The 26,925-nt window shown below is 38.5% G+C and overlaps 1 protein-coding gene across 1 annotated transcript in view; it reads left to right on the top strand.

Moving 5' to 3' along the window:
* Nucleotides 1-5,591, top strand: part of LOC123768958 (uncharacterized) — a 34,957-nt gene extending 29,366 nt beyond the window's left edge. The window contains 2 exon segments of the mRNA XM_069317020.1: nucleotides 1,299-2,520; nucleotides 2,522-5,591. Of these exon segments, the coding sequence (XP_069173121.1) occupies nucleotides 1,372-2,520; nucleotides 2,522-3,439 (2,067 nt within the window). The 5' untranslated portion in view covers nucleotides 1,299-1,371 and the 3' untranslated portion in view covers nucleotides 3,440-5,591.
* Nucleotides 5,592-26,925: the final 21,334 nt, after the last annotated feature.

Genomic DNA, 26,925 nt, shown 5'->3' with positions numbered 1-26,925 from the left:
TTAGCATCGGAAGTCGAGGCCCCATTGTATATGTTACGAATTGGTTATTCATATATTTGAGATATTGTAACAGGTTCGTAACAGAAACCTGAAAAATTTGTAAGTAGGGACATTCGTAAGTCGAGGTTTCACCGTATATACAAAAAAAATTGGGATCTTGATAAAACAAGTCCTGTGGGTTACAACTGCAGCACATTTTGCACAGTTGAATTTATGTCCTGCACTATATCTTTCACATACTGTATTTCTATCAAGTTTTCCGTTGCATCTTTGGTTGGTATGAGTTGAACTAAATTATCAGCATAACAGAAAACTTCAGCCTTAGTACAGGTTGTCCCCTTAATACAAATGTGTTACATTCTAGAAATGTGTTTGTAAAGTGCTTGTTTGGAATGCAGAACAGAGTTGTCCTACTTGTCAAAGTTGACTCTTTTTGAAGAGTGAAGAGATCTAGTTGCTGGAGGAGGCGACGGTAGGTAATGATGCACGAGCAGCAGGTGGCGATGAGGTGAGGTTGGCTGGTCATTTTTAGTGTTACTGGCTGCACTTGATGTGAGAGATGATGGATGGGTTACAGACACACATGGGTCATCATCAGTGTCACTAGCTGCTGTAGAACAGCAGCTAGTGACACAAATAGTGTCACTATTTGTGAACATCAATAGTGAACAGCAAATCTGACCTTCAAGGTCAGATTTTTTCTTTGATATCGTTGAGGCTATTAGATATATATTGGATATTGACTTGTTGAGAGGCTATAGCTGCTCTGCAGACTTTTTCAGGAAATATGTTTTCAGTTACCTTGCACAACTATTTTCTGCAGGACCATTTCCTGCAGACCGTGGAAAGCCCCTGCGGGTTCGGTGGCCCAATGAATTTCCCTTCCGAACCCCACTCTCACTTGTTCACCGTACGTTACTCTCCTTACAAACCCTCCTGGTAATGTTCAGGGTTTTCATGCAGTGACCGCTTTGCACTTGACGTTTTCTGTATTGCTGCTATCTAGGTTGTATGTTCGGTTGGATGCTCCGCAGCTGCCCCAGTTGGTGTTTAGGAACTCGGATTTGGAAGTGTTGGTTAATTGAACTGTGGTTATGTCTGCACCTTCTCTTTCTTTCCCATCAGGAATGGTATCCCCTCCCTCTGGTCTTTTTCCCCTCACTTTCAGTTCTGAAGCATCTAAGGGTTTCTGGGTTACTACTTACATTATGCACTATATTACTTTGCCATTCCTTTATAAACCTATTTGAATAAACTTGTTTTTGTATATGCCTGACATTTATTTATCTTTTTTCTAGATATGTGGTAGTCAGAAGATATAATCAAAATCAACTTTAAAATCCCCCATCAAGTTACAAGAGGAAAGTAGCCATGGATCAACTTAGCGGGCAATCTATATCTCAGGCAACAGTTCAGCCAACTGTTTGGTATAACTATAGTAGTTACAATGACTTAATTGTCAACCATCCAGTTCAAGTACAGGTGGCTGTGCCTACAGTTCAGATGGTTGCTGCACCATCGCAGACTCCCACACCTGCTCCCACTCCAGTTCAGACTCCTCTACCACAAGATCCATTAGCTCTGACTGTCACTATGATTCCAGCAAAGTCCAAAAAATCCAAAAAACCTCATCCTGAAAATCAAGAGCGAAATTTTCATTGTGAACAGTGTGGGTCTTCATTTACCAACAGTTCTAATCTTCGAAGTCATATGCGCATCCATTCTGGTGTTAGACCCTATGTGTGTGTAGAATGTGGAAAATCATTCATTCAAAGTTCGAATTTAAAGGCGCATAAGCGTGTACATACAGGTGAACGGCCTTATCAGTGCTCAGAATGTGGCCAGACATTTTCTAGATCTTCTCATCTGGTAGGTCATAAACGCACTCACACAGGAGAAAGACCATACATCTGTGGTATCTGTGGAGAAGCATTTTTCACTTCATCACATTTAAGAAATCATGTGCGACGCCACACTGGAGAAAAACCATATGTGTGCCAATTTTGTGGAGATTCATTTGGACAGAGTGTTGAGCTCAGAGTTCACATCCGACATCACACAGGAGAGAAACCCTTTAATTGTCGTGAATGTAATACAGCATTTGTATCTGCTCGTGACCTTAAGGCACATCGTAAAGTTCATCATTTGGGATCTAAACCATTCAAATGTGAGCAATGTGAAAGATGTTTTCGTACACCTACATTTTTAAATAAACATCAGGTACGCTGTAAAGGACCAAGACCCAAGCGGCCCAAAGGAAGGCCTCGAAAATACCCAAGAATAGATGGAGAAGAACCTCCCTGGAAAAAGCCTAAAAAGCGGAAGAACAAAAGGCCAGCTGCTCCAACTGACAGAGTGTCTCGCTCTAGAACTCGAGCAATTAGAAATGCACAATTAAAGCAAGAAGAAGAAGAAGAACAGCAGGAAGAAACAGAGATAGAAAATACCATTGATATGCAAGAACAAGAACAAGTGGAAGTGGAAGTGCATTTACATGAAACTTCTCATATGAAGCGTGAAGGGACTGGTGTCAGAAGAGCACATCACACAACTTCCTATGGTTCCTATGGTACAAGTAATGTTAGAGAATCTGGGGCATGGAGTAGATGGTCTGGATCACACACATCCACAAACTTTAGTGATTCAATCAGCGTCATCTGCAGTACATGCACTCCATGGTTTATCAGAACAAAGCCAGCAGCAAATTGGAGTAATAGATCTTTCTGGTCAGCATTTACATCAAGATGACCAGGTTGATTCTGTTCACCAAAGCCTAACCATGGTTTCAGCTCATCAACCTTTGTCAACAATAACAGGTGGCCATCAGCAGCTTCCGGTGATCACTGCTCATGAAGCTGTTACTGCACACCAGCAATTAGCAACTGTTACAGCTCATCAACAGATGCCAACTGTGACAGCACATCAACAAGTACAAGCTTTAACAGCACATAAGCAATTGGCTGCTGTAACTACTCATAAGCAAGTTCTTGGTGGCCATCTGTTACCAGCAGTGACTGCGCATCAACAAACAGTTAATGCCCATCAGCAATTGACAATAACAGCTCACCAGCAAACAGTGAATGCCCATCACCAGTTGCCAGTAGTATCTGCTCATCAACAGGTTATTGGCAACCATCAGCAGTTGCCTGTTGTTACAGCTCATCAACAGGCTGTAAGCGCCCATCAACAGATTGTTGTTTCTGCCCATCAGCCTGTTCCAGTTGTAGCAGCTCATCAACAGGGCTTAGTTGTCTCAGCCCATCACCAAGTGCCTGCTGTGTCTGCACCTAAGCAGAGTGTTGATGGTACAAGTGATAGCTCCCAGGTGATGTATGGGTCAGGACAGCCATTTGTGGTAGATCTCTCCAGCCCAGCTCTTACCACACAAGTTCCCATCATCAACCAGGCTGTTACTACTACTCATTACACCAGACCATAGTATATTCTTGTTTAAAAAAAAAATGAAATTTTAATTAGTTTTAATGATTGACAGTGTGAAAGTAAAATGGGTAAATTGATTACTTGTCTGAATCACATCGGCTCAAGTGAAAAACTTGTTTAGTTGTAGGGTGAACTATATTCAAACAATGGGTAGAAGAGAAGCCATACTCCTCTGTAAACCTGGGGCCTTTGTATACCCAACACATGACTTGTGGTCATGTGGTAATTTAGAATGCTAGAACTTGATATGTGTATATACAGTGGCTCACATTTTTGTAACCATTCTCACATTGGTGTTTTTTGCATTTGTAAGTCCACATCATATGTGGTAAAAGCTATAAATATGTCTCCATTAGATTTAATATAGCAATTTGGGACACTTGACAAATGTAGCTAGTATGCATTTCTAACATATTGTTATTATCTGATATTTCGAACTTATAAAAGTTTTAAATATTTGCAAGCATAAGAAGACAATTGAAGTGATTGCAAATAGTTTTGTAACAAGTAAGAGCATCATCTCTAAGTTAGTTTTTATTATAATTTAAGGTCATATGTAAGGACTTTGTTCCTACTTTGAGTGATGAGCTAAAAGGAATTGTGTACATTTTCCTTTGGACGATACAGAAAGTTCATATTGCTCATCAGTGCAGCACTGAATTCAGTTGTAGACAGATCTTGTTAAAGTTGTAATGTTTTGCAAAAAGGAGAAAAGTTAGTTAAATTATAATTTTAAATTTTTCCTGTTTAATATTGTATGGTTGTACAGTATAATTGATAGATTTGTAATATGATTTTGATAGGTGGGGGTAATCAGGGAAAGTATTGATGCATTTTAGGAAATATTTGAAATCCTACATTAACTAAGTGAACATCATTGTATTCTGTATCAGGATATTTTTTTCCAGTAACTAAAGGGTTTCACTGGAACTTAATGCCAGGCTCTAATATATCCCAGTCTCCTGATTTGCTACAAAAGCAGCACACATGCATGCACATTCCCATACCTGAAAGAAATGCAGTAAAAATGTACAGACAGTTTTTGAATGGTAAGATTCTTCATAATGAATCATATTGGATTTTGCAATAGAATCTCAGATCTTGCAAGAATGAGAGGCCTTGGACTGAATGCATGTCCCTGAACCTGAAGAAGGCCTTTGACAGTACTGTACAACACAAAGAGACTACTGACTTGGATGAAAATGTTTCTGATGAACAGAAAATTGAGAGCAGTGAATCACAATGGAAGAAATGTCACTAGCAATACAAGTCACAAGGTTCAGTTCTTACTGGTAGTAAAGTTCATTGTCTAATGTGGATGACCTATCAGAAGTTATTCAGAGTTGCACGAGTATGTTTACAGATAAAGCAAAGTTACTTGGAAGAGTCGAAGACTTGAATGTCTGCCTTGCCCTTCATAATAACTTAAACAAAAAACTGATCTAGGACAAAATAATGAATAGAGCAATAAATGACAGATGGAATTTAATATTGATAATTGTCATGTAATGAAATGTGGAATAGAAAGAAAACAGACCCATATGTAATAGAAGTTAGTGAAGACATTAAAGAGCAGTGGACAAAGATCTAGGGATGGTTCTGGATAGTAAACTTTCACTTGAGGACCCCGTCAAAGGCACTGCGAGAGGAGCCAACTCCACACTTAAAAATTATAAATTGCTTTTAAATACAAGGATATAGAGACTGCTAACAGTATTCACAACATTGGTGAGACTGAAGGTGTAGTATTTGACAGATGTATGGTGTCCATATCTATAAAAACAAAAAAGGTGCAAAGCATTCTACCAAGTGGCTTCCAGGCATTGGGGACAGTAGCACTAAGGAAAGACTGGAGGCATTAACATTTAGTATCACTTCAACACTAGACCTCTAGTAATCATTTGCAATATTGGGAAAACTGAAAACGTTGGTTAAAACATTACCCTGTTTAGTACATCATCCATCCATCTACTGGAACCCATGCTAGGAACAATTAATGCCATGCAAAATTGCAAGGACTTTATAGACCTGAAATATTTTGGTGATGATGAGGAATCTTGCAAATAGTTACCTTTGAAATTATTCCTCAGAATATGACATTGCTTTCTTCACCTCACTATGGCCAAATTAAGTAAAACTATTACTTCCTAGATTGTTTTTTCTTTTATGTGCATCAGAATGCCTAACTAATTTGAGGGTGTTTAAAATGCAAATAATAGTAGATAGGAAAAAGAAGAAATATAATCATACCTTGAGGTTACCTTGAGGTGCTTCCAGGGCTTAGCGTCCCTGCGGCCCGGTCGTCGACCAGGCCTCCTGGTTGCTGGACAATCATGTACAAAATTGTGACAGGGATCAATGAAGTTGACAGAGAAATTGTAAAACCTGCAACATCTAAAACAAGAAGGCAACAAACTTGAGCTTAGAAAGCAAAGGTGTCAAAAATATGTCCAAAAGTTCTCTTTTTTTTTTTTTTTTTTTTTTTTTTTTTTTTTTTTTTTTTTTTTTTTTTTTTTTTTTTTTTTTTGAAACAGTTGTAAATGATAGGAATAATTTAAGTGAGAAAGTGTTGGATGCCAAAACCATCAGTAGTTTCCAGTCATAAAAGATGATAGTGAAGATGGGACACCATGAGTATCTCTCTCATCCTGTAACTATACTTGGGTAATTACACACACACTTGCACTTTCTCTATCTCACACACACGCACGCACGCTCATTAGTTTTCCTTCCCCTTTAAATAGTCTTCCTGGCATGGTGCCTTCTTTTGATAATTACTTCCCCTCTCCTCCACTTCCTGCCAAAATAAAAAAAATATATATATAATACAGTATATATATTATCTTCAATTATCATAAATATAGAAGTGTATTTTTCTATTATCAATTGACATATCACGCAAGCCAAAACATTTTGCTTAAATAAGGTTGGAAAGTTTTCAAAATCATTAATATATATAATGTATCCTCAAGATAGTTGTTATGAGATCTTGCAGTAGCAAGAATATAAGGGCTGAGGTAAATCAAGAAAACACAAAATGTTATTGTTAGTATCATTCAAAAATTCTTTGATTTACAATGGCAGTTACAGCAGAGATATACAGTATGTATGTATATTGTATATTTTGTTAGCCTAGATGTTCAGTGTTGGACTTTATATTAATTTTGCATTTAAAATATAAAGCACCACCACAGCAAACTTTCTACCAGATATTTAAGCAGTGTTGCTTGTTTACAGTTGTCTGAGTGTTTTGATTTGCCCATTTTAACCTACCTCTAAAGACAGCCAGAGTGTTTTATTCCTGTTATAACCCATACTTTTGTGTCCGCTCTGTAATTCAGGATGGAGAGTTGTAAGTAACTATACTGACACATTACAAAAGTATAGATATTTTATGTAACTTGCATAAGTTATGTTAAATATTATGATGACTAGTCTATGGATTACATAAAAAAACATTGTCAGTAGGTCATGTTATTTCAGAATCTCTTTTATACCATATGGGTGCAAACTTTTTGAATTCATCAAATGGAGAGAAAGAGAGGACCTTCAAAAACAAAGTGCCTCATGTTTCATATATTACCCATCAGTGGTACAGTGATATTATTATACAGTGGAACCTCGAGTGACGAGCGGCTCCAATTACGAGCATTTCGAGTAACAAGCAAGCTACTCACAGAAAATACTGTATGTCTTGACTGACGAGCTTTCGCTCGCATAACGAGCGTTCCCGCTGGTTCTCAGACACCTCCGACACAGTGTTGTTTTGTTGTTATTCGCAAGATGAATTTTCCACATGACGAGCTCGGTGCTGGAACGGATTAAACTCGTTAATCGACGCGCCACTGTATATATTAATTGACGTGTGTGTACATTTTAACTGCATTGAACCTTGTAGATCCTATGCACTAACATCCTGGTGGGAGTCAAATAATGCATCATACATATTTAATATTAAGTGCATTGTTGGTTCTAGCATAAAGAATGGTCAAAATGTTGTACAGAGTTTGATAATAATTGTTGTGATTTAACACAACTGCTATTTGGCTGGCTATTTTCAGTGCTAAGTACCCCAATTTACAGCATTGGTTGACACCCACAGATTAAGGTTTGTCATCATGATTTGCATTTTCCCACTTTGAAAATAAATATTGGATATATTAAAAGATGTAATACTTTTGCACAAATGAAAATTTAGAAAGTGAGTGGTGTTGAAATGTTAGGAAATAAGATGGAAAATTTCTAGTATTGAACATGCATTATTCATAAAGAACAAACTGCTGAGTAATGTGCTTGTTGTACCCTTCAAACACAATATAATTCTTATTACAGCTAAACAAATTTGCATTTCCCATCAGCTACAATAGGAGATCAGTAAGCATAAATCTCTCCCTTCTAAGCTTAAAACCTGTTTTCTATAGTCGTATACAGGTAATTTATTGAAGAGCAACACCTGCAGCACTTTCCAGAGCTGGGACCATCATCTTGCTTAAGTAGAGTTGAAGGGGTTTTGGTGATGAGATATTGTCTGAAATTTATCCTGCATTGTTTTACACTTCAGATATCTGCATACTGTATCACTATAGTTTCATTCACATGAAAATTATTTTGTTCACTTTTGTAAGTTTAGGGTTATTTGATTTGCAATACTGTAAGTGCATTAATTTATTGGGTTGGAAAGGAGAACACTTTCTATGATCGCTAATCTGAATAATATGGGACCCCCCCCCTATTGTGAGTCAGCCAACTTTTTTACTGGGAAAGTCCAAAATTGAACATTCATAATTTTTGTACTACAACCAATGTAAATTATATTTCCACATGCAATAAACAAATTTACATGGTTAAGAGAGGATCTTCATTTATATAATGAAGATTTATATAATATATAAGATATATTATATAAATAAAGTACTCAAATAATTTACTGTATTGACAGTAACAAAAATTTCAAATTGCTGGTCAGTTTTTTTAATTTTTCATGAAGGGCTTCAAATGATCATATAACACAACACTAAAATTACTGTACTGTATGTGAGCTTGTCAAGGTCAGTTTTGACAGCCAGCTCTTGAGGTCTAAATAGTTGAAGGCCCTTACTCTTTTGGTGAGGCTTTGCTAATTGAAGGGCCGTATATTAGTGACGGTACTTGCTCCTATACCAAAATTCTTGGCCACACTTGCAGCAGACTGGCCATTTTCACAGGTCAATCAGACGTAACTTATCTTTAATAGAGTAACATTCTTCCTCTCAGCCGTGATTGTCGCTGCTACCAGACATGGCTTTGGCAAAAATTATCAAAGTTATTATTAGAACAAAGAAAGGAAAGAAAATAATTCACTAAGAGCAGCATTACAGAATCACACTAGGGAAGAGAGCACATGGCTAGGTAGGTTGTCCAGGCTTGGACAGGTCTGCTTGGGGCAGTTACGTGGGCTGCCATACAGAAAAAAAAATCCCTATTTTAGCAGGGAAATTGTACTTTATAGCCTGTTCACGGTTTTTATCCATTATTATTTGTCCTAATATTAGATATTATATTTCTTTATTTTAATTTATTAGTGCATTCTTTATGTAATTTGTATTATGAGTACAGCATAGGTCACCACATTTCGTTCAGGAGCTCGACAACAAAATTACGATAAATAAAGTTGGCTTCGAGCTAAAGCACTCAAGCTCAAATATGTTCGGGTATCTTGTCCAACAGAAATCACGGTACAGTAACCCTAAACGTCCTTTGTGATAGTACTAAAAAAAAATTATTTGTGTTGCTGGACTGTGAATTACCGGAATTACCATACTATTACAGTACAGTACGTACTACTAAAGTTCTTTTTATTCAAAATTATATTTAAATATTGACAATAGTGTAAATTAATGTGGTGTATGAAAATTAATATATTACAATGAATCTTATTAGGTTAAAGAATTCTTTGTCAACTTTCTTGTTAAAAAATTATCATATTTGGCATTTATTTCTCATATGAAGCGATGAAGCATAGCCTACACATATGAGTGTGGCAGTGAGTGTTGGTAACTCTGCTGGAACAAGATGCAGTACGAGTGCTCCTGCTCTCTCTCTTATTTAACTTTACACATAGCAAATATACTTGTCTAAGTTGATTTGTCTTTCTCCTCTTGTTTCCTTCCAACTTTACACTAATTTCCTTTCTTGATAGATTTTACATCATGGTTGCCATACCTTGTTACACTATGCAAACAACTTGCATATTGTGAAATAAAAAATATATTACTCTTTCTTTTATGTTTTTATTTCCACAGATATAGGCATCAGCATAAATATTTATTAATAAAAATAATCTTGAAATAAGCTCAATGATCATAAATATGCTGATGGTATTTTTTGATAAGTGAGTCTGAGAAGTGTGCTTTTTCCCATATGTTGTGCATATAGTTGCTGACAACTAGACTTGTGTAACAAACACGTGGAATAAATGAGTAGGAAGATGTCAACTGTTAAAGGTAGAATTTCCAAGAAAAATTTATAATTAAGGTTGGTATGCATTTTGTTTTTGTCTAAATGCCTTCCATGTGAATCTTTTGATGGTATTACTCCTCTCATTCTGATGTGTCTCTTACCTTTGAATATGATGTACTGTACAGTAATTACAATCTCTGGTTTTGAACTTGTAAGTACACTGAAAATATTTAGTGTTTAAATGTAATATAAGAGTAAGACATGTAAGGCTTTCATTTAAAACGAAAATTGAAAGTAAAAGGCAAGTGTAATAGTAGCAAATCTGTTACATGTATAATGTGAGTTCTTGATTTGTCTAGAAGCTGGCACTTCACACTCCCAGGTTTGTCTCAGCCCTTTGATAAATACCAGCATCTAAGTTACCATTTAAACATCCCTTTTAGTGTTCCTAATACCCTTTGGATCCATTTCCTTCGTGCAATAAATTTTCTTTATGCAGAGGAATTGGCTTAGGAAATCTTATTTAACTTCCACACTTTGTTTCTTATTTGCTAGTAAGCTGACCACTTTTTTATATTTATTTATTTTCTGTCACAAACGTGGCCACACATTTACAATGCTAACCAGCATACAGTATATACAATTTCTTCTGTCCTCCAGTCGACAGGGTGAGAGATCTGTTAAACATATACTGTAGTCTAGGGATTTATTGAACAACTACAGAAGCTTTCTCGCTGTCAATCCTCCTTTGTGGTTGTAGTTGACTTTCCCAGTGCCCTCATGGCTCTGGAGCCCTTTAATCCAGTCCATCCAGTGGTATTCAAGATTCAACATTGGCTGTTTCTTATCTCCAGTAGATTTAAGACAGTTGAGTTTTGTTGGGTTCCCAGCCATATTGGTGTCTTTAAATGAGCATGCTGACATTGCCACTAAGGAAGCTATCTGCACTTGTCCCATCTCCCGTAAAGGTATTCCTTATTCCGACTTTTACCCAGTTATTCATTCCTCCACCCTTGCCCGTTGGCAGGGTTCTTGGTCTTCTATTACTGGTAGCGAACTGCATACTCTTAAGAGTAGTGTCTCTGTGGCCTTCCTCCTACCACCGTAACCAGCGGTGGGAAACGACTCTGGCAAGATTGCGTATTGGCCATGTGCGCTTAACTCACGAACACTTATTGGAGCGCCGCCCTGCTCCTTATTGTCCTAACTGCATTGTCTCTCTTACAATTGTGCATAGCCTTGTTGAATGTCCTGACTTCCAGGACGAGCGTGTGTCTTGCTTTCCGACCGTCCTCCACGGTCACTTATCCCTCGATCAAGTTCTTGGTGAATCGGATACTTTTGATATCGTTCGCCTTGTGCGTTTCTGTTCTCATATTGGCATCCTCAGTGATATTTAATAATCAGCCCTCTGATTATTCCGCACATTTGATTGGTGCTACATAGCCTTCCCGGCTTGGTGCCTTCTTTGATAATCAATCACTGTACTTACTTACAGAAGGTGATTGCAGTGCTTTTAAAATGCTTCATCTAACCTACAGACATAAATACATAGATACACAGATTTATGTCTGCATAAAGTGTTTCGATGTGTCTTTTACATAGTGTCGTTAATGTGCATTTACAAAGGTGAAATGCAATTCTGACCAGCTTCCACGTATCCTTTATGCACATACATACATACATCCTCCATGTCCCCCCTATCTCCTTAACCCACACCCTACCTGTCCCCCCTTCCCTTAAACCTCCACCCTCCACCCCAAAATCCTCTGAGACCCTGCAAACCACCTCAGATCTTCTCACCCACGAAACAGCTTCCCACACCAGCAGAATGCTCGCCAAGAAAGGGACATGAAAATGAACAGAAGAAAGTGAGCTTCAAGGCGATGTACACTAACATAGATGGGATTACAAATAAAACAAGTGAACTTGGAGAATGGGCACTAGAATAAAACCCAGATATAATAGCACTCACAGAAACAAAGCTAACGAAAATCATAACAAATGCAGTGTTTCCACAGGGCTACTATGTAGTGAGGAAAGAGAGAGAAGAGAGAGGAGGAGGTGGTGTAGCTTTGCTACTAAGAGAAGGTTGGAGTTTCGAAGAGATGGTAATTCAGAACTGTGAAGGTTACAGTGACTGCATATCAGGCACCATAGCAACTGGAGGACAGAAAATTATAATAGTAGTCATATATAACCCCCCACCGAATGACAGAAGACCCAGACAGGAATATGATAGAAACAACTTGGCCACCATCAATATAATAGAGAGAGCAGCTTCTGTGGCTAGCAGGAACGGATCCAGACTTCTATAATCATGGGAGACTTCAACCATGGGAAGATAGATTGGGGGAACAGAGACCCACATGGAGAGCTAAGCTGCTGGATGTGGCAACAAGAAACTTTCTAAGTCAACACGTCAAGGGACCGACAAGAATGAGAGGAGGGGATGAACCAGCCTTGCTTGATCTGATATTTACCCTAAATGAGTCGGATATAAGGGAAGTTAAGTTGGAAGCCCCATTGGGAATGAGTGATCATAGTGTATTGAGCTTTGAGTACCTGGTTGAGCTAGGAATTATCACCCCCAAAAAAGAACTGGGAACCAAAGGGCTGGCGTACCGAAAGGGAAACTATGAGGAGATGAATAAATTCCTATGGGATGTACATTGGGACACAGAACTCGGAACCAAGTCCGTACAAGACATGATGGACTATGTCACCCAAAAATGTCAGGAGGCTGTAAGTAGGTTTGTTCCAGCCCGACAGGAAAAAACAGAGAAGCAAAGGAAGAATCCGTGGTTTAATAGGGAATGTATGAAAGCAAAGGAGCTGAACAAAAGGGCATGGAGGAACTTCTGTAATAACAGAACACCAGAAAGTAGAGAGAGATACCAGAGAACCAGGAACGAGTATGTCAGTGTGAGAAGAGCAGCTGAGAAAAGGTATGAAAATGATATAGATAATAAAGCCAAGACCGAACCAAAGCTACTACACAGTCACATCAAGGAGGAAGACAACACTGAAGGAACAGGTGATGAAACTTAGGGTGGGCGAGGACAGGTACACAGAGAATGACAAAGAGGTGTGTGAAGAACTCAACAAAAGGTTCCAGGAGGTCTTTACAATAGAACAGGGAGATGTCACAGCGCTAGAAGAGGTGGCAGCAAACCAGGTGACCTTGGATAGGTTCGAAATTACAAGAGATGAGGTCAAGAAGCACCTATTGGAGCTGGATGTGAGAAAAGCTGTTGGGCCGGACGGAATCTCGCCATGGCTATTGAAAGAGTGTGCAGGAGCACTTTGCTTACCACTCTCCATAGTGTATAGTAGGTCACTGAAAACGGGGGACCTACCAGAAATATGGAAGACTGCTAATGTAGTACCAATATACAAAAAGGGTGACAGACAAGAGGCACTGAACTACAGGCCAGTGTCCTTAACTTGTATACCATGCAAGGTGATGGAGAAGATTGTGAGGAAAAAACCTAGTAACACATCTGGAGAGAAGAGACTTCGTGACAACCCATTGATTCCATCCACACCTGGAGCTTTTGAGTCCTTTTAGTTTATCAATGCTCTTCCTGATTATGTCGCATGTTATGGGTATATCGCTATACTCATTTTCTTCATCTGCATACATTTGTGTGTGATGGAATAGCATCTAACCTTTCAAGTGTAAATTGCATCTAACCATTGGGGCCTGACGGCTGAGTGGACAACGCTCGGTGTTCATAGTCTTAAAGGTCCGGGTTCTATCCCCGGCGGAGGCGGAAACAAATTGGGCAGATTAAGTCGATTGATCTGCTTAGTCAATTAAGGCAGCGTCTGGGATCCTCTCGGACGTAGGTTCGAACCCTCGTCACGGCCCTTGTGGATTTGTTCAAATGGGCAGAGTTTCTTTCATCCTTATATGAATCATGATCCTGTGATTCCCTTGTTCAGCAGTAAATAGGTACCTGGGAGTTAGCTGCTATGGGATGATTTCTGGGGATGTGTGTGTGAAAATTAGTATTAAGAACTTGCCGGAAACGCTATGCGTGCTAGTGGCTGTACAAGAATGTAAGAACTCTTGTATATATAAATATAATAAAAAATGTGAACACTGATGTATAATATTCATTTAGAGTGCTGCCCTTTTGTCGTCCTTCATAACTTGGAGAGTCTCACCTATTAAGGGTCCTACAGAGTCCTTTGATTTGGTTTTATTCTTATACTGTATAGGCATAGAACGGTTTTGGATCTTTCTTTGTGTATGGGCAAGTTTTCTATCGTAGTTACTTTTGACTGATCTGATATTGTGGGTGGCCAAGTTTATTGCCCTTTTATATATCTCATAATCAATAATGTCCATCGTGGATTTATACGTTCTCCAGAGGTCCCACTTAGTTACCAATGCTCGATTTACGAACTGTGTCATCCATCTAGTTCCCTTTCTGTTCTTTCTCTTTTTTGGCACATATTTTTGAACGAGTTCCGTGATGACCTTGAAATTTTGCCATGATGCTTCCATGCCATGTTCCCCCTATCAGCCCCCTCCAAGATGTTCTTCAATTCCTCTCATTCCTTGATAGTCTCCTCGGTGGTAGTCTGGAAATTCATCATCTTTGACCTTTATGTGGGCATCTCTGTTCATCGTCCATCTTAAAATATGAGATCACATGTAGCTTTTACCCCCCACATGAATTGGAAAAATCATGTCCTCTTCTGATGTTAGCACAAGGTCGAGAAGGCTCTTGCCTCGTGTGGGCTCTACCACATGTTGTATGAGAAAGGAGTCGTGTACCGGGTCTAGAAATTGTTCTCCTGCTTGTGATGTTAGATTTACCCAATTTATGGTCTCATGGTTAACATCTCCCATTATTAGGGTTTGGGTTTCTGATGCCGCAGTGATCACATTATGCAGATCCACAACATCCTCTGCTGCTGCTGTGTCAGTCCTGTAGCATACTGTCATTTTGCGTCCATCTTAGTGTTAGTATGCTACACCATACAGACTCTGAGGGTCCCGTGGTGTTCAGTTCCTCATTGTTGTTTACATCCAAATCCTCTTTCACTTAGAACATCACCCCACCTTCTCTTGTTCTGTCCTTTCTGAAAGGTGGATGGTATCTTGGGAAAAAGAATTACCGTTTTATTTATTTATTTATTTATTTATTTATTTATTTATTATTTATTTATTTATTTATTATTTATTTATTATTTATATGCAAGAAGGTACATTGGGTTTATGAGAGAACAGAGACTTAACGTTTTACATTCTTATAAAGCCATTAGCAAGCATAGCGTTTCGGGCAGATCCTTAATCTAACATACCATTTTAAGAAAGTAATTTCTAGCAAAATTAAAAAAAAATGTTTACAGGTACATTGTAAGAAAGTATAAAAAATACATTGTATAAGAAATTTGACAGAAAAAAAGGTAGGTACATTAAAATAAATTTAATGGTCATCCACAGATACATTTTAGCATAATTTGAGGATTATTGCAAGATATAATGTAGCAAACAATGTGTATAACATGATATAAGATAACAGCAATGATTACAATGGTAAAGTTGTATGGTACATATATTGGTGGATTGGGTAGCACTAGATACAGTGTGAGTTTCAAGCATTAGATAAAAAACTATGAAGATATAATTAGGTATTTTTTGGTTGTATTTTTTAATAAGGCAAAAGTTTGACAGCTTTTCAATTCGTTAGGGAGTGAGTTCCATGGACCAGTTCTATTTATTTGCATAGTGTTTACACAGATTAAGTTTGACTCTGGGGATATCAAAGAGATATTTATGTCTGGTGTGGTGAGTATGTGTTCTATTACATCTGTTCAGGAAGAGTTTCAGAGCATGGTTTGCATCTAAGAACAGGGTTTTGTAAATGTAATTGACACAAGAGAATGTGTGGAGTGAGGTTATGTTTAGCATGTTTAGAGATTTAAACATGGGGGCCGAGTGTTGTCTGAAAGCCGAGTTTGTTATTGTTCTGATCATTGGTACCAGTGAAACATCGGGACGAGAGGACATAATGAGTCTTTGGAACTTACTTCCTGATGAATTAAAAAATTGTCCAACCGTGTCCATGCCCTGTTCAAAAATAAAATAAAAAAAATCCTAATTTTCTCCTCATACTTTTCTACCTTGTGCTTCAAACTCACACTGTATCTTGTACTACCCTCTTTACTTAAGACATATATCCTTACCAGTGTATTCACCTAGTTGTGTTCTTTCGGTCCGCTTCTCAACTGTCAATCAACTTTTTTTCACACACACCCATACACCCAGGAAGTAGCCCGTAAACAGCTGTCTAACTCCCAGGTATTTATTTAGTACTAGGTAACAGGGTGAAAGAAACTCTGCCCATTTGTTTCCGCCATCGAAGGGGATCGATCGCCGGCCCATAGGACTACTAATCCAGAGCGCTGACCACTCAGCCATAGCCCCCCCCCCCCCGTGACAGAGTGTAATCACCTCTGTGAACTAATTACATTGTAGTTATTAGTTGATATAAAACCTTGCTACAATGTTCCTTTTCATCTTACCTGATATACTTACCTTACCTTTTGACTTACCTGGGTCCATGAGAAAAGATGAGGATGAAAATCAAGAAACGTTCCATAGGCTCGCAGCCATTAAAGTATCGGACAGTAAATGTCAGTTGATCTGTGTATGAGATGTCTGGACATCATCTTGCTGCAATTGTCGAGGCATCCACAATGCCTCGACATATCTCATGAAGCCCCACGTGAGAGAACCCAAGCCGGCACCCATAAGCAGGGTAAACAAATTCCCGAAGGAAGCCAAAATTGTGTAGCAAGAACAAGGAAGAAACAATGGAGAGACAACGATAACCGCAGTGACCAACGTTTGAGAGAAAAGAACGGCGATTAAGGCTAGCCTAGTGGCAGTAGGAAACGAAGCCGAAAAAGTGTATCCTTGTGGTGATGAGGTGCAGGGCAGCGTCGTGGACTCTGCGGTCAGTACACACATCTTGGTATACCCAAAAAAGTTGGACAAGAGGATTGAAGCTTTAGAAAAATTAGCTATGGCAAACTGATGAGGTGTAGTGGGGAGTGAAGTGGGAAATGAAACGGAGGAAATGAGTACTCTGTAAGTTCAATCTACCTTTCTTTAAAAGATCAGATGTAACACGAACGAGAAGTAACTGGTTCATGATCAACAAGCCACAATGTAGGGCAGAAAACAGGAGATGCTTTTTCACCCATAGGGTTGTAAACCCGTGGAACCGCCTACATACCGAAGCCGCAAACACCAAAACTCTGCTGGGTTTTAAAATACAGAAAGAAAAGATAATCCGGGCAAATGGGGGGGACCTTTGACAAGCCGCCAGCTTCCAGTCCTCGTCGAGGCCACTAGTATTAGTGGCGCTCAGGTAAATTCAGGTAAATAATCATTACCTCAGTAAAAGTATTTCTTGGGCATCCCAAGATTATTATCATGGCTTCATTTTGTACCTCCTCCAATTTGCTTAGTCTACCTTTACCAAATTCGCACAGTATGCCGTGTGATTACCACTGGAATGTGAAATGTAAAATATAATAATAATAATAATAATAATAATAATAATAATAATAATAATAATAATAATAATAATAATTTTTATTTAGGTAAGGTACATACATAAAGAGATTTTACAGTTTGTTGGCTTTATAGATAGAGCTAGTACATACAATGCCTAAAGCCACTATTACGCACAGCGTTTCGGGCAGGAAAACCATTAATGACTAAAGCTTAAAACTAATGGGTAAAAAATATGATTAATAATTGTATACTGTATGGGTTTATGAGCCCCTTGAGGTACCGTATATAGACGAGGGTAGAAATAACCTTAGCTACTCTATTCCTTTAGTTTAGTTCATTTATTGTGCACCCCATACCCATCTTGTGGGCGGTAGTGGAAAGGGTTACAGAGGCACATAATGGGCTCAGGGACTGAACCCCACAATTCATTTAGCTAAGCAAGTTACAATCTTGATGAGCTAGTTACAAAATTCAGTGTAAGTCGTCACATCAACAATGGGCTCGAGATCGACCACAAGTACAGGTTCTAAATTAAGCACCTGACATATGTGGAGAGCTAGTGTCAAAATTTATGTTTGTCCTGCACACCGCCCCCCCCCCCCCATCCAGTGGGGCAGCGGTGGATAGGTTACAATCACTTACTTACTACCTACAGTTAGCAAACTGGGAATATTTGGCTAAGATTTCTGGTAGTAGATCATTTTGAATGAAATATTTACACATCGTTGGAACATTGGTTATAGAATTATCTCTGAATTCATGTATAATTTCGCACTCCATCTTTTAAGATGCAATTCAGCAAAACAAATGCAATTCAGCTTCAGACTAATGTTAACATTAGCAATAAAAATGATAGAAAGTTCCTTGGCCTATACTTAGGCAAGAGACTTAACTTCAGGACCCATGTACAACACATAACTAAAATGGTTTCTAAGCCAATTGGTATACTCTCTAAGATCAGATATTATGTACCCTACTCTGCTCTCCTCTCACTCTATTATGCACTTATCTATCCCTATCCTACTTATGGTATCTGTGCATGGGGTTCAACCTCTGCAAACCACCTCAAGCCCATCATCACCCAGCAAAAATCTGCTATCAGAAGAATAACAAACTCTGCTTTCAGACAACACACAGATCCCCTGTTTAAATCCGTAAACATGCTAAACATAAATTCACTCCATACATTTTTTTGTGTCAATTACATTTATAAAACTCTTTTCCTAAGTGCAAACCCTGTTCTGAACCTCTTCCTGAACAGATGTAATAGAACACATACTCACCATACCAGACATAAATATCTCTTTAATATCCCCAGAGTCAAACTTAATCTGTGTAAACACTCTTTGCAAATGAAGGGACCTAGTCTATGGAACTCACTCCCTAATGAATTGAAAAGCTGTCCAACTTTTGCCTTATTCAAATATAAAACCAAAAAGTACTTAATTTCACCATCATAGTTTCCTACCTAGTGCTTTAACTCGCACTGTATCTGGTGCTACTTAATCCCCCAATATTTGTATCTAAGCCATATTACTTTACCATTGTAATCTTAGATATCATCTGATATCATGGTTGTTATACTGAGTGCATATTCTACTGTATTATTCCTTGAAATGATCCTCAAATTGTGCTTCAGTGAATCAATGTATAACCCTGAAATGGTATCCTAATGTACCTAGTAATCCTTGTTCATTATAGTGTATTGTTATTATTGTGTATTATTCTAATCTCTGTTTATGTGTCTAAATTTCTTACAGTGTACCTGTAAACATTTTTTGTCAATTTTACTGTGAATTATCTACTTAAAATTATCTGTCAGTTTAAGGACTTGCCTGAAATGCTATGCGTACTAATGGCTTTACAAGAATGTAAAATCAACTTCATTTCTATGTTCCCTCTTAACCCCCAATGTGCCTTCTTGTATATAAATAAATAAATAAATAAATATAAATGTAGGTCATGTGATTAACATTGGAATGTGAAATGTAAAATATGATTAATAATTGTATACTCTATGGGTTTGTGAGTCCCTTGAGGGGACCTTATATAGACGAGGATAGAAATAGCCCAAGCTACTCTATCTTTTTAACATATATTTCCTTTTCTCAATAAACTTGAACTTGTCAAAGTTCCCGCCATTTGTTCTGAGGATTCTTTTTTCAAGCTGGGTTTAATTTTTATTTGTTTTGCTACCTTTTGTAGATATTACGAGTATTATTGTTATTATTGATATTATAAAAATATTTTGCTATGTTGATCATTATTTTATATTAATATTAATGAGAATGTGGTAGGAAGGATAATATTGAAGTGGATGTGCGTGTGATAGAGGCGTCGGTGGCGGCCGCTGCTCCTCCTTCACTCCTCCATAACACACGGGGAACATGGTAAGTTCTTCCCTCCATCATATCTTCAATCATCCGCCTCTATGTTGCCTCTGGCAGACTTTACTGTTAATATCATGATATAGAGGGACCTTCCGCACCCATTAGTTGTGATATTGTATTGTATTCGCAACAATTGGAAGGTTAATTGTCTTTGAAAAAATTACATTGCGAGTGTGGGATTGTTTACAATCGTCGCTCCTGATCCCGTAATTTTGGTCTTCCTCAGGCTAAGAGAACGAAGAAGGCAGGCATCGTGGGCAAGTATGGCACCCGTTATGGCGCCTCTTTACGTAAGATGGTGAAGAAGATGGAGATAACGCAACACAAGAGACACGTTTGCACGTTCTGCGGAAAGGTAAGATTGTTGACCAAGAGTGGTGTGTTGTGTATTACCTGGTATTACCCTGCTGGCACCAGGCGGCCAGGGAGTAACTGCTGGCACCAGGCGGCCAGGGAGTAACTGCTGGGGACCAGATAACTTGGCTCTGTAAACAGTTACGTAATAATAATAATAAAAAACTACATTCGGCACATTAAACTCTTTAACTTTATTTTCAAGGGTCGTCTTGTGTTAGGAGTAACTTTATTAGGCTTGGAAAGGTGTAGCCGAGCTTGGCTTTCTTACTGGCCGCCTATTGCTCTTCCTCACAACACAACGCCAAGAACACAAGCACTAAGAACATAACTGCAGAAGGCCTATTAGCCCTTGCCAGGCAGCTGCTGTATATTCCATACTAAACTTTGATGTCTTTCGGGCTATTCTTGCCTGTGCCACCTCTTGGGTGGCTTAATCTTAATCAGTCTTTGATGTCTTATTTTACCTACTATTTGTAATTTGTCAATTCATTCCTATTTATATCCAACCATTATATCTAATACACTATTGCCTTTTGAACCCATGTGAAAACTAGAATTTTCTAGTTTTCAGCTGTCCTCAATTTTAAGCTTGGTTAAACAATTTAGAATGCCATAATAGGTTATAAGAGGTCCAACATGGCTAGGTGGTGGGTCCTAGAGCTAGACCTTGCTTCCTCGTAGTCACTAAGTTGGATGATACCAGGCAGCATTGAGACTGTTGAACAGGTCACAATAAAAGTTTGGTGTATGGGTTGGGGGGGAGGGGGAGTTGCATAAACTAGGCCTACGGGTCCATTGTGGTGCTCCCTAATTTTTATATTTAATCCTAGGGTTAGTCTGGGTTGTAAATGTCCAGAAAGTCTTGGAAATGTGGCCAATTGTCATTGGGTATATGGGCCTGCGAGCTGCTCCAAGCAACAGCCTGGTGGACCAAACTCTCACAAGTCAAGTCTAGCCTCAGGCTGGGCTTGGAGTAGAACAACTCTGAACCCCATCAAGCAGGTGGCGTATTGGCAGTTACCTGGTTGAAGGGGTTCTGGGAGTTCTTCTACTCTCCAAGCCTGGCCCAAGGCCAGGCTTGACTTGTGAGTGTTTGGTCCACCAGGCTGTTGTTTGGAGTGGCCCGCAGGCCCACATACCCACCACAGCCCAGTTGGTCCGGCACTCCTTGAAGGAAACAATCTAGTTTCCTCTTAAAGATGCAACGTCAGTGCTTACACATTGTATCTTTAATACTAGAGTTTGGGCTAGATTTTCAGTAGGTGTGTACACTAAATAGGAAGTTTTAATGTTTTTTCTCCAGAAGTTAGATATGAAAATGATAGAATTTACTAAGTCTTACCAGAGTTTACAGTCATGCTTGGAAGCAAAGGTTGCTGCATTTTCCCGTATGAAGCCAAAAGCAGTAATATCTAAAAACCTGGCGAGCAATTTGAAATACGCTTTATTAGTCTCGTCACAACTACTAGCAAACCTAGCATTATATGGACCAGGCATTTTACACACTCATTGTGTGTAAAACGTAAAGTTGGGTTGGAAGAAGAAAAGCGCTTTAACTTAAAGAGGCCTATACTTGTTAATCAGTGTCAAAATTATACTTTTTAATTTCACTAAGCACAGTTAAAATTAGAAGTCAACATTGCAGTGAATTAGGTGAAATGGTCAGTTCTCTCCTGGAGAAAAGTATTTTTATATAGCATATACCAAAACAAATATTGCAATATTAGAACTAAAGGTTTTTATCCAATTTTGGCCAACAAAATTAGATAAGTTTTTTTTTTAGTTTTGAGTTAATATATTATGCACCCCTCTTGTGGGCAGTAGTGGAAAGGGTTACAGAGGCATATAATGGGTTTGGGGACTGAACCCCACAATTCATTTAGCTGAGCACATTAGTCTTGGCCTAGTTGCAAAATTCAATGCACATCGTCACAACATCAATGGCCTAGAGACCGACCAAGTTTCTAAATTAAGCAATGGACATACAGTATGTGGAGAGCTAGTGTCACAGTTCATGTTTATCCGGCACACTGCTTCTTCTCCCCCCCCCCCCCCCTCCCCCCTCATCCAGTAGGCAGCTGTGGATAGGCAAAAATAAAGATACTTTTTATTTGTGCTTTGTCCAACAACTTTGCTCTTTGCCAGTGTTGTTTCCACCTGCTAAGAGGCAGATGGTGGGCTTGATCCCATTGCATGTCAGTGTTGCTCATTTTGTCCACTCCTCTACCCTTGCCCTGGGAAAACACCCTAGCTCTATTGTCTCAGGAGCAGAAGACCCTACCCAAGTGAGTGATCAAATCATACACAGACATTTTGATAAATCTTGTTTTAAAGTTAAAATGGTAATACTGTACATGTATCATTAAATTAGGTAGCTTTTAAAATCTGTTTGCTAGCAGTTTTGAATTTGATGTGTTCTGTATCCTGTCCATATAATGACTTGGAATCTCCAGCAATCAATATCGTCTTATCTTTTATGTGATTTGTTGCTTTCTTAAAGTCAGCCCCCTCTTGCAGATATGGATTAGGGGGGGTTAGACAGCAACCACTCTGTGGTTTGCCATTCTTTGCCATGGACCTAATCCAATACCTTGCCATCTTTTCTTGCTTCCCTCAGCCTGTTAATCTCCAACCCAAGTGTTGGACAGATTTCATACAGGGCTTTAGATTAGGTCATAAATTTTCTCTTGTTGAATCTGAGAATTTTCCACCAGCTAGATAATCATCTCTAGATACATTCATACACTTGAGTGCATCTTTGGGTATTGGCAGATGCAGTGTGTTAATGTATGTAGGGTTTTAATTCTAGGTATTTATCAAAGTTACCAGATATTACTCAACAGTGTTGAAATGCCAAGTTGACAGCTATAAGATCAATCATGATTAGTGGGGATCTTAAAGATCAAAGAACCAATCTAGAAGCCTTAACACTGTTATTTTAATCATGCTCATGTTAGACCACATTTAGATTATGCATTTCAATTTTGGTTACCGTACTATAGCATTCAGAGAAAAATGATTTAACCACAGGAACCCTATTAGAAACTTGTGTAGAAATATTAAAAAGAGCATAGTATAATTAATGAAAGGTGAATAGCAAGGGGTGATACGATCAAGGTACAGGTACTGTATATAGATGGATAAGAGTACATTGAGAAAATCAGTAGGAGCCATGATGAGGATTTGTATCGGCTCACTTTGTACTCCCAAACAAATGCCCTTGACCACTACATCATGACATGCTAAAAGCAATACAACCTGGAATTCCACCGAATCCTCTAGGTCTTGAGGCTTCCAACTGAAACCCAATCAGGGTTTCATGCATTGCCCCCATACACTCTGGCTTATGGTTTGGTAGTTCTATCTCCAACGCTGCTCATCAAATGCACAATGAGAAACACGACACTACCATTAGGCAGAGTACATGGGGGCAATGTGAAACTGATTGAACAGAAACCCTAGAGAATTCAGTGGAATCCCAGGCTACATTGCTTTTACCATATCATGGTAAAGGTGTAGTGATAAAGGGCATTTGTGTTCTAGTGCCAAGTGAGGGATTTGAATCCTCATGGTTCCTACTGATTTTCACATTGATACATCACCTTAATGTGATTTTTCATTGTACAAGGTAGTACTTGAATAAGGTATAAGAACATAAGAACAAAGGCAACTGCAGAAGGCCTATGGGCCTGCGAGGCAGCTCCTATTTATAACCACCCAATCCCACTCATATACATGTCCAACCCATGCTTGAAACAATTGAGGGACCCCACCTCCACCATGTTACGCAGCAATTGGTTCCACAAATCAACAACCCTGTTACTGAACCAGTATTTACCAAAGTCTTTCCTAAATCTAAACTTATCCAATTTATACCCATTGTTTTGTTCTGTTTTGTGTTGATACTTTTAATACCCTATTAATATCCCCTTTATGTCCATTCATCCACTTGTAAACCTCTATCATGTCACCCCTACCTCTTCGCCTTTCCAGTGAATGCAATTTAAGCTTTGTTAATCTTTCTTCATATGAAAGATTTCTAATTTGGGGAATTAGTCATCCTACGCTGGACACGTTCAAGTGAATTTATATCATTCTATAATACGGCGACCAAAACTGAATTATTAATAATTAACACAAAATAGAATACAAACACTAGATACTAGCTGGGAAATGGTGTATTGTTTTATGGAGCAGATTATAAGAGTAATATAAGCTAACAGTCAAATATAATGATATATGTGGCTTTACATTTGGAAAATGAGCTTGCCTTTTGATAATTCCGAGGATCAACATCAGTGTGGCCCAGTCTCTGACTAGGTGTTCTGGTTCGTGGTCTGGTCAACCAGGCTGTTGACCAAACCTCAAAAGTTTGATTGGGTATAAATAGGAGTTTCTGTGACTGGTCCAATAGGTTTTCAGCAGTTTCCTCTATTTGCATTTTATGTCCTTAAATTTTCAGTAGCCTATTTAAGTTTGAGTAATCTATTGATTGCAAATTTGATAACCTGATTGCTGTTAGCTGGCCTCTAGTGGCCTCTTGAGTGCTATAAGCTGGCCTTTATGGGCAAATGTAATTTTATGCTCTTGGCAGATTTGACTTCTTAATTTGTAATGTATTCTACACCTTGCAGCTTATGGTTAGTGAGATGCAGGTCATTTAACCCTATAACTGCAAATCACATCTTGAGATGCTCTTAGGAACTTAAACATTTGAAACTCGTGCAGGTACGGTTTGGTACATCTATGCATCATGGAAGGAGACCTCATGTTCCTCTGGAAAATTAACATGTAGAAATTATTTATTCAGGATTTAGTAACCAGAATTTTGGCTAGTGTTAGCGATGTAGGTCAAGTGGCATTGCTTCATCAGGTGCCTATTGTGTGGGGCTATGCTGTGTCTGGATTATTTGTTTATCACACCTACCAGAATTGCCTAGTAGTTCATAAAAGTGCATAAACATTTAGGGTTGTATATAACATGTGCATACAGTGTGATAACAGGAAAAGCAGTTTTATTGTTCAAAAAGTAATGTGTGCATATTAGTGACTGTGTGTTTAGGAATTTCTCTAATGCTAATGACACTACAGTACATAATATATCTGCAAAAAAGTGAAAAACAAATCTAACATTGAAATAAATCCAAATAAATAAATTTGTGGCAACTTCTGCTGTGTGCCTAGTCTAGGGTGGCTTCCATATGGTGCACGCTGTATGAACGTTCATAAATGGTGATGGCATTGCAAAGTTTAATCCCTTCACCATAGCCAAAGTAAGCTACTTGTTTTTCTTAATTTTCCTGTGACCAAGGAACATTTTAACTTTAAAAATAAAACTTTCCTTGCATACCAGCCATTTGTCATGTACAGTAACTAATGTAAGTGCACAGTTAAGGGATTAATACTGTAATTGAGAGGGTTCACACAAAATGCAAACTTTTCCTCATGTACTGCACATTAGAATTGCAGGAAGCATAGTAGTGCAGTGTGTGTATAGTGTAAATTTTTAGAAGTTTAATTGTATTGTACAATTTTTAAAATTGGAGTTTATAACAGAAATGACCCATATAAAATAATTTATGGCTGTTCCCAATATAAAACGTTTATGAAAGTTTAAAAGTTTAAGTTCGAAAGCGTTGTACTGTATGACAGTGATGGGAAGACGGTACTACGAGCATAGCTCTCATCCTGTAACTACACTTAGGTAATTACTACTCGCATCAGAAAATAAAAAAATTACACTTTGGTCTGTACTGGACCATTATAAAGTCGTGTAATTATTATTTGACTGGTCCAGGATGGACATAAATGTTTCTTCATTTTCTGTTGTGTGGTTTGGTCATATCTTCAGCCATGTTATTGTGACTACTAATCATCTGTATATACGTTATATTGTGTACAGTATACAGTTTGTGACAGCAAAACACATGTTTCAGTGTTCTAAGAATATAATATTTGCCACTGGGAAAATCAATTGGAGCGCTGAGGTGACTTGAATCTGTTATCAAGGGACTTCTAGCCTTACCCCTGTACAATGACATGGTACAAATTATACAACCTGAGATTCCACTAAATCCACAGGAAGTCAGGAAGCTGCTTCTGAAGCCAGTCTAAATTTTGCATAAAACCCCCATGCACTCTGGTGTTGATAAAGTATTCCATCAACCGTAAGCTCCAGTTTCAAAGAAATAACTAACATGATATATTTCGATACTGTATATATGCTGGTTTGAGTAACCTCAGTGCTCCAATTAATTGTCATTGATATATATCACCTTAGTGTGATTTTGTGTATTTGTCACTAATATGTGTACCATATTTTTTTTTTAACATAACCATATTCCACTCATTTGGTTAGATAAATTTATCAAATGACAAACTGTTGAACAATATTACCCTTGAGTAATATTACTGAAAAAAAAAACAGAAAAATCCATTCAAAGACATTAACAAAGGAAAAAATTTCTTTGGCAACTCCTATCCTTGCTAGGGCAAGTGCAGCCGGGCGACTGCTCGCTCAATGCCCGTGGCTTGCCAAACTTCCTTGCTCCATCATGGTCAAAGTGTCATGCAATTTTCGGGAAGGCAGGGGAGAGGGATTTATCAGGGAAAAGCACCAAGCCATTACGACTATACAGTATAGCACTGGGAAGGGATCAGGATAAGGATTTGGGACGAGACAGGAGGAAAAAATGGTGCCCAACCACTTGGACGGTCTGGGATTGAACGCCAACCTGCAGGAAGCGAGACTTGTCG

The sequence above is a fragment of the Procambarus clarkii genome, chromosome 86 (assembly GCF_040958095.1).
Source record: "Procambarus clarkii isolate CNS0578487 chromosome 86, FALCON_Pclarkii_2.0, whole genome shotgun sequence".
Taxonomy (NCBI): Eukaryota; Metazoa; Arthropoda; class Malacostraca; order Decapoda; family Cambaridae; genus Procambarus; species Procambarus clarkii.
The sequence above is the reverse complement of the archived record's forward strand: the minus strand, read 5'-3'. Positions and strand labels throughout refer to the sequence as shown.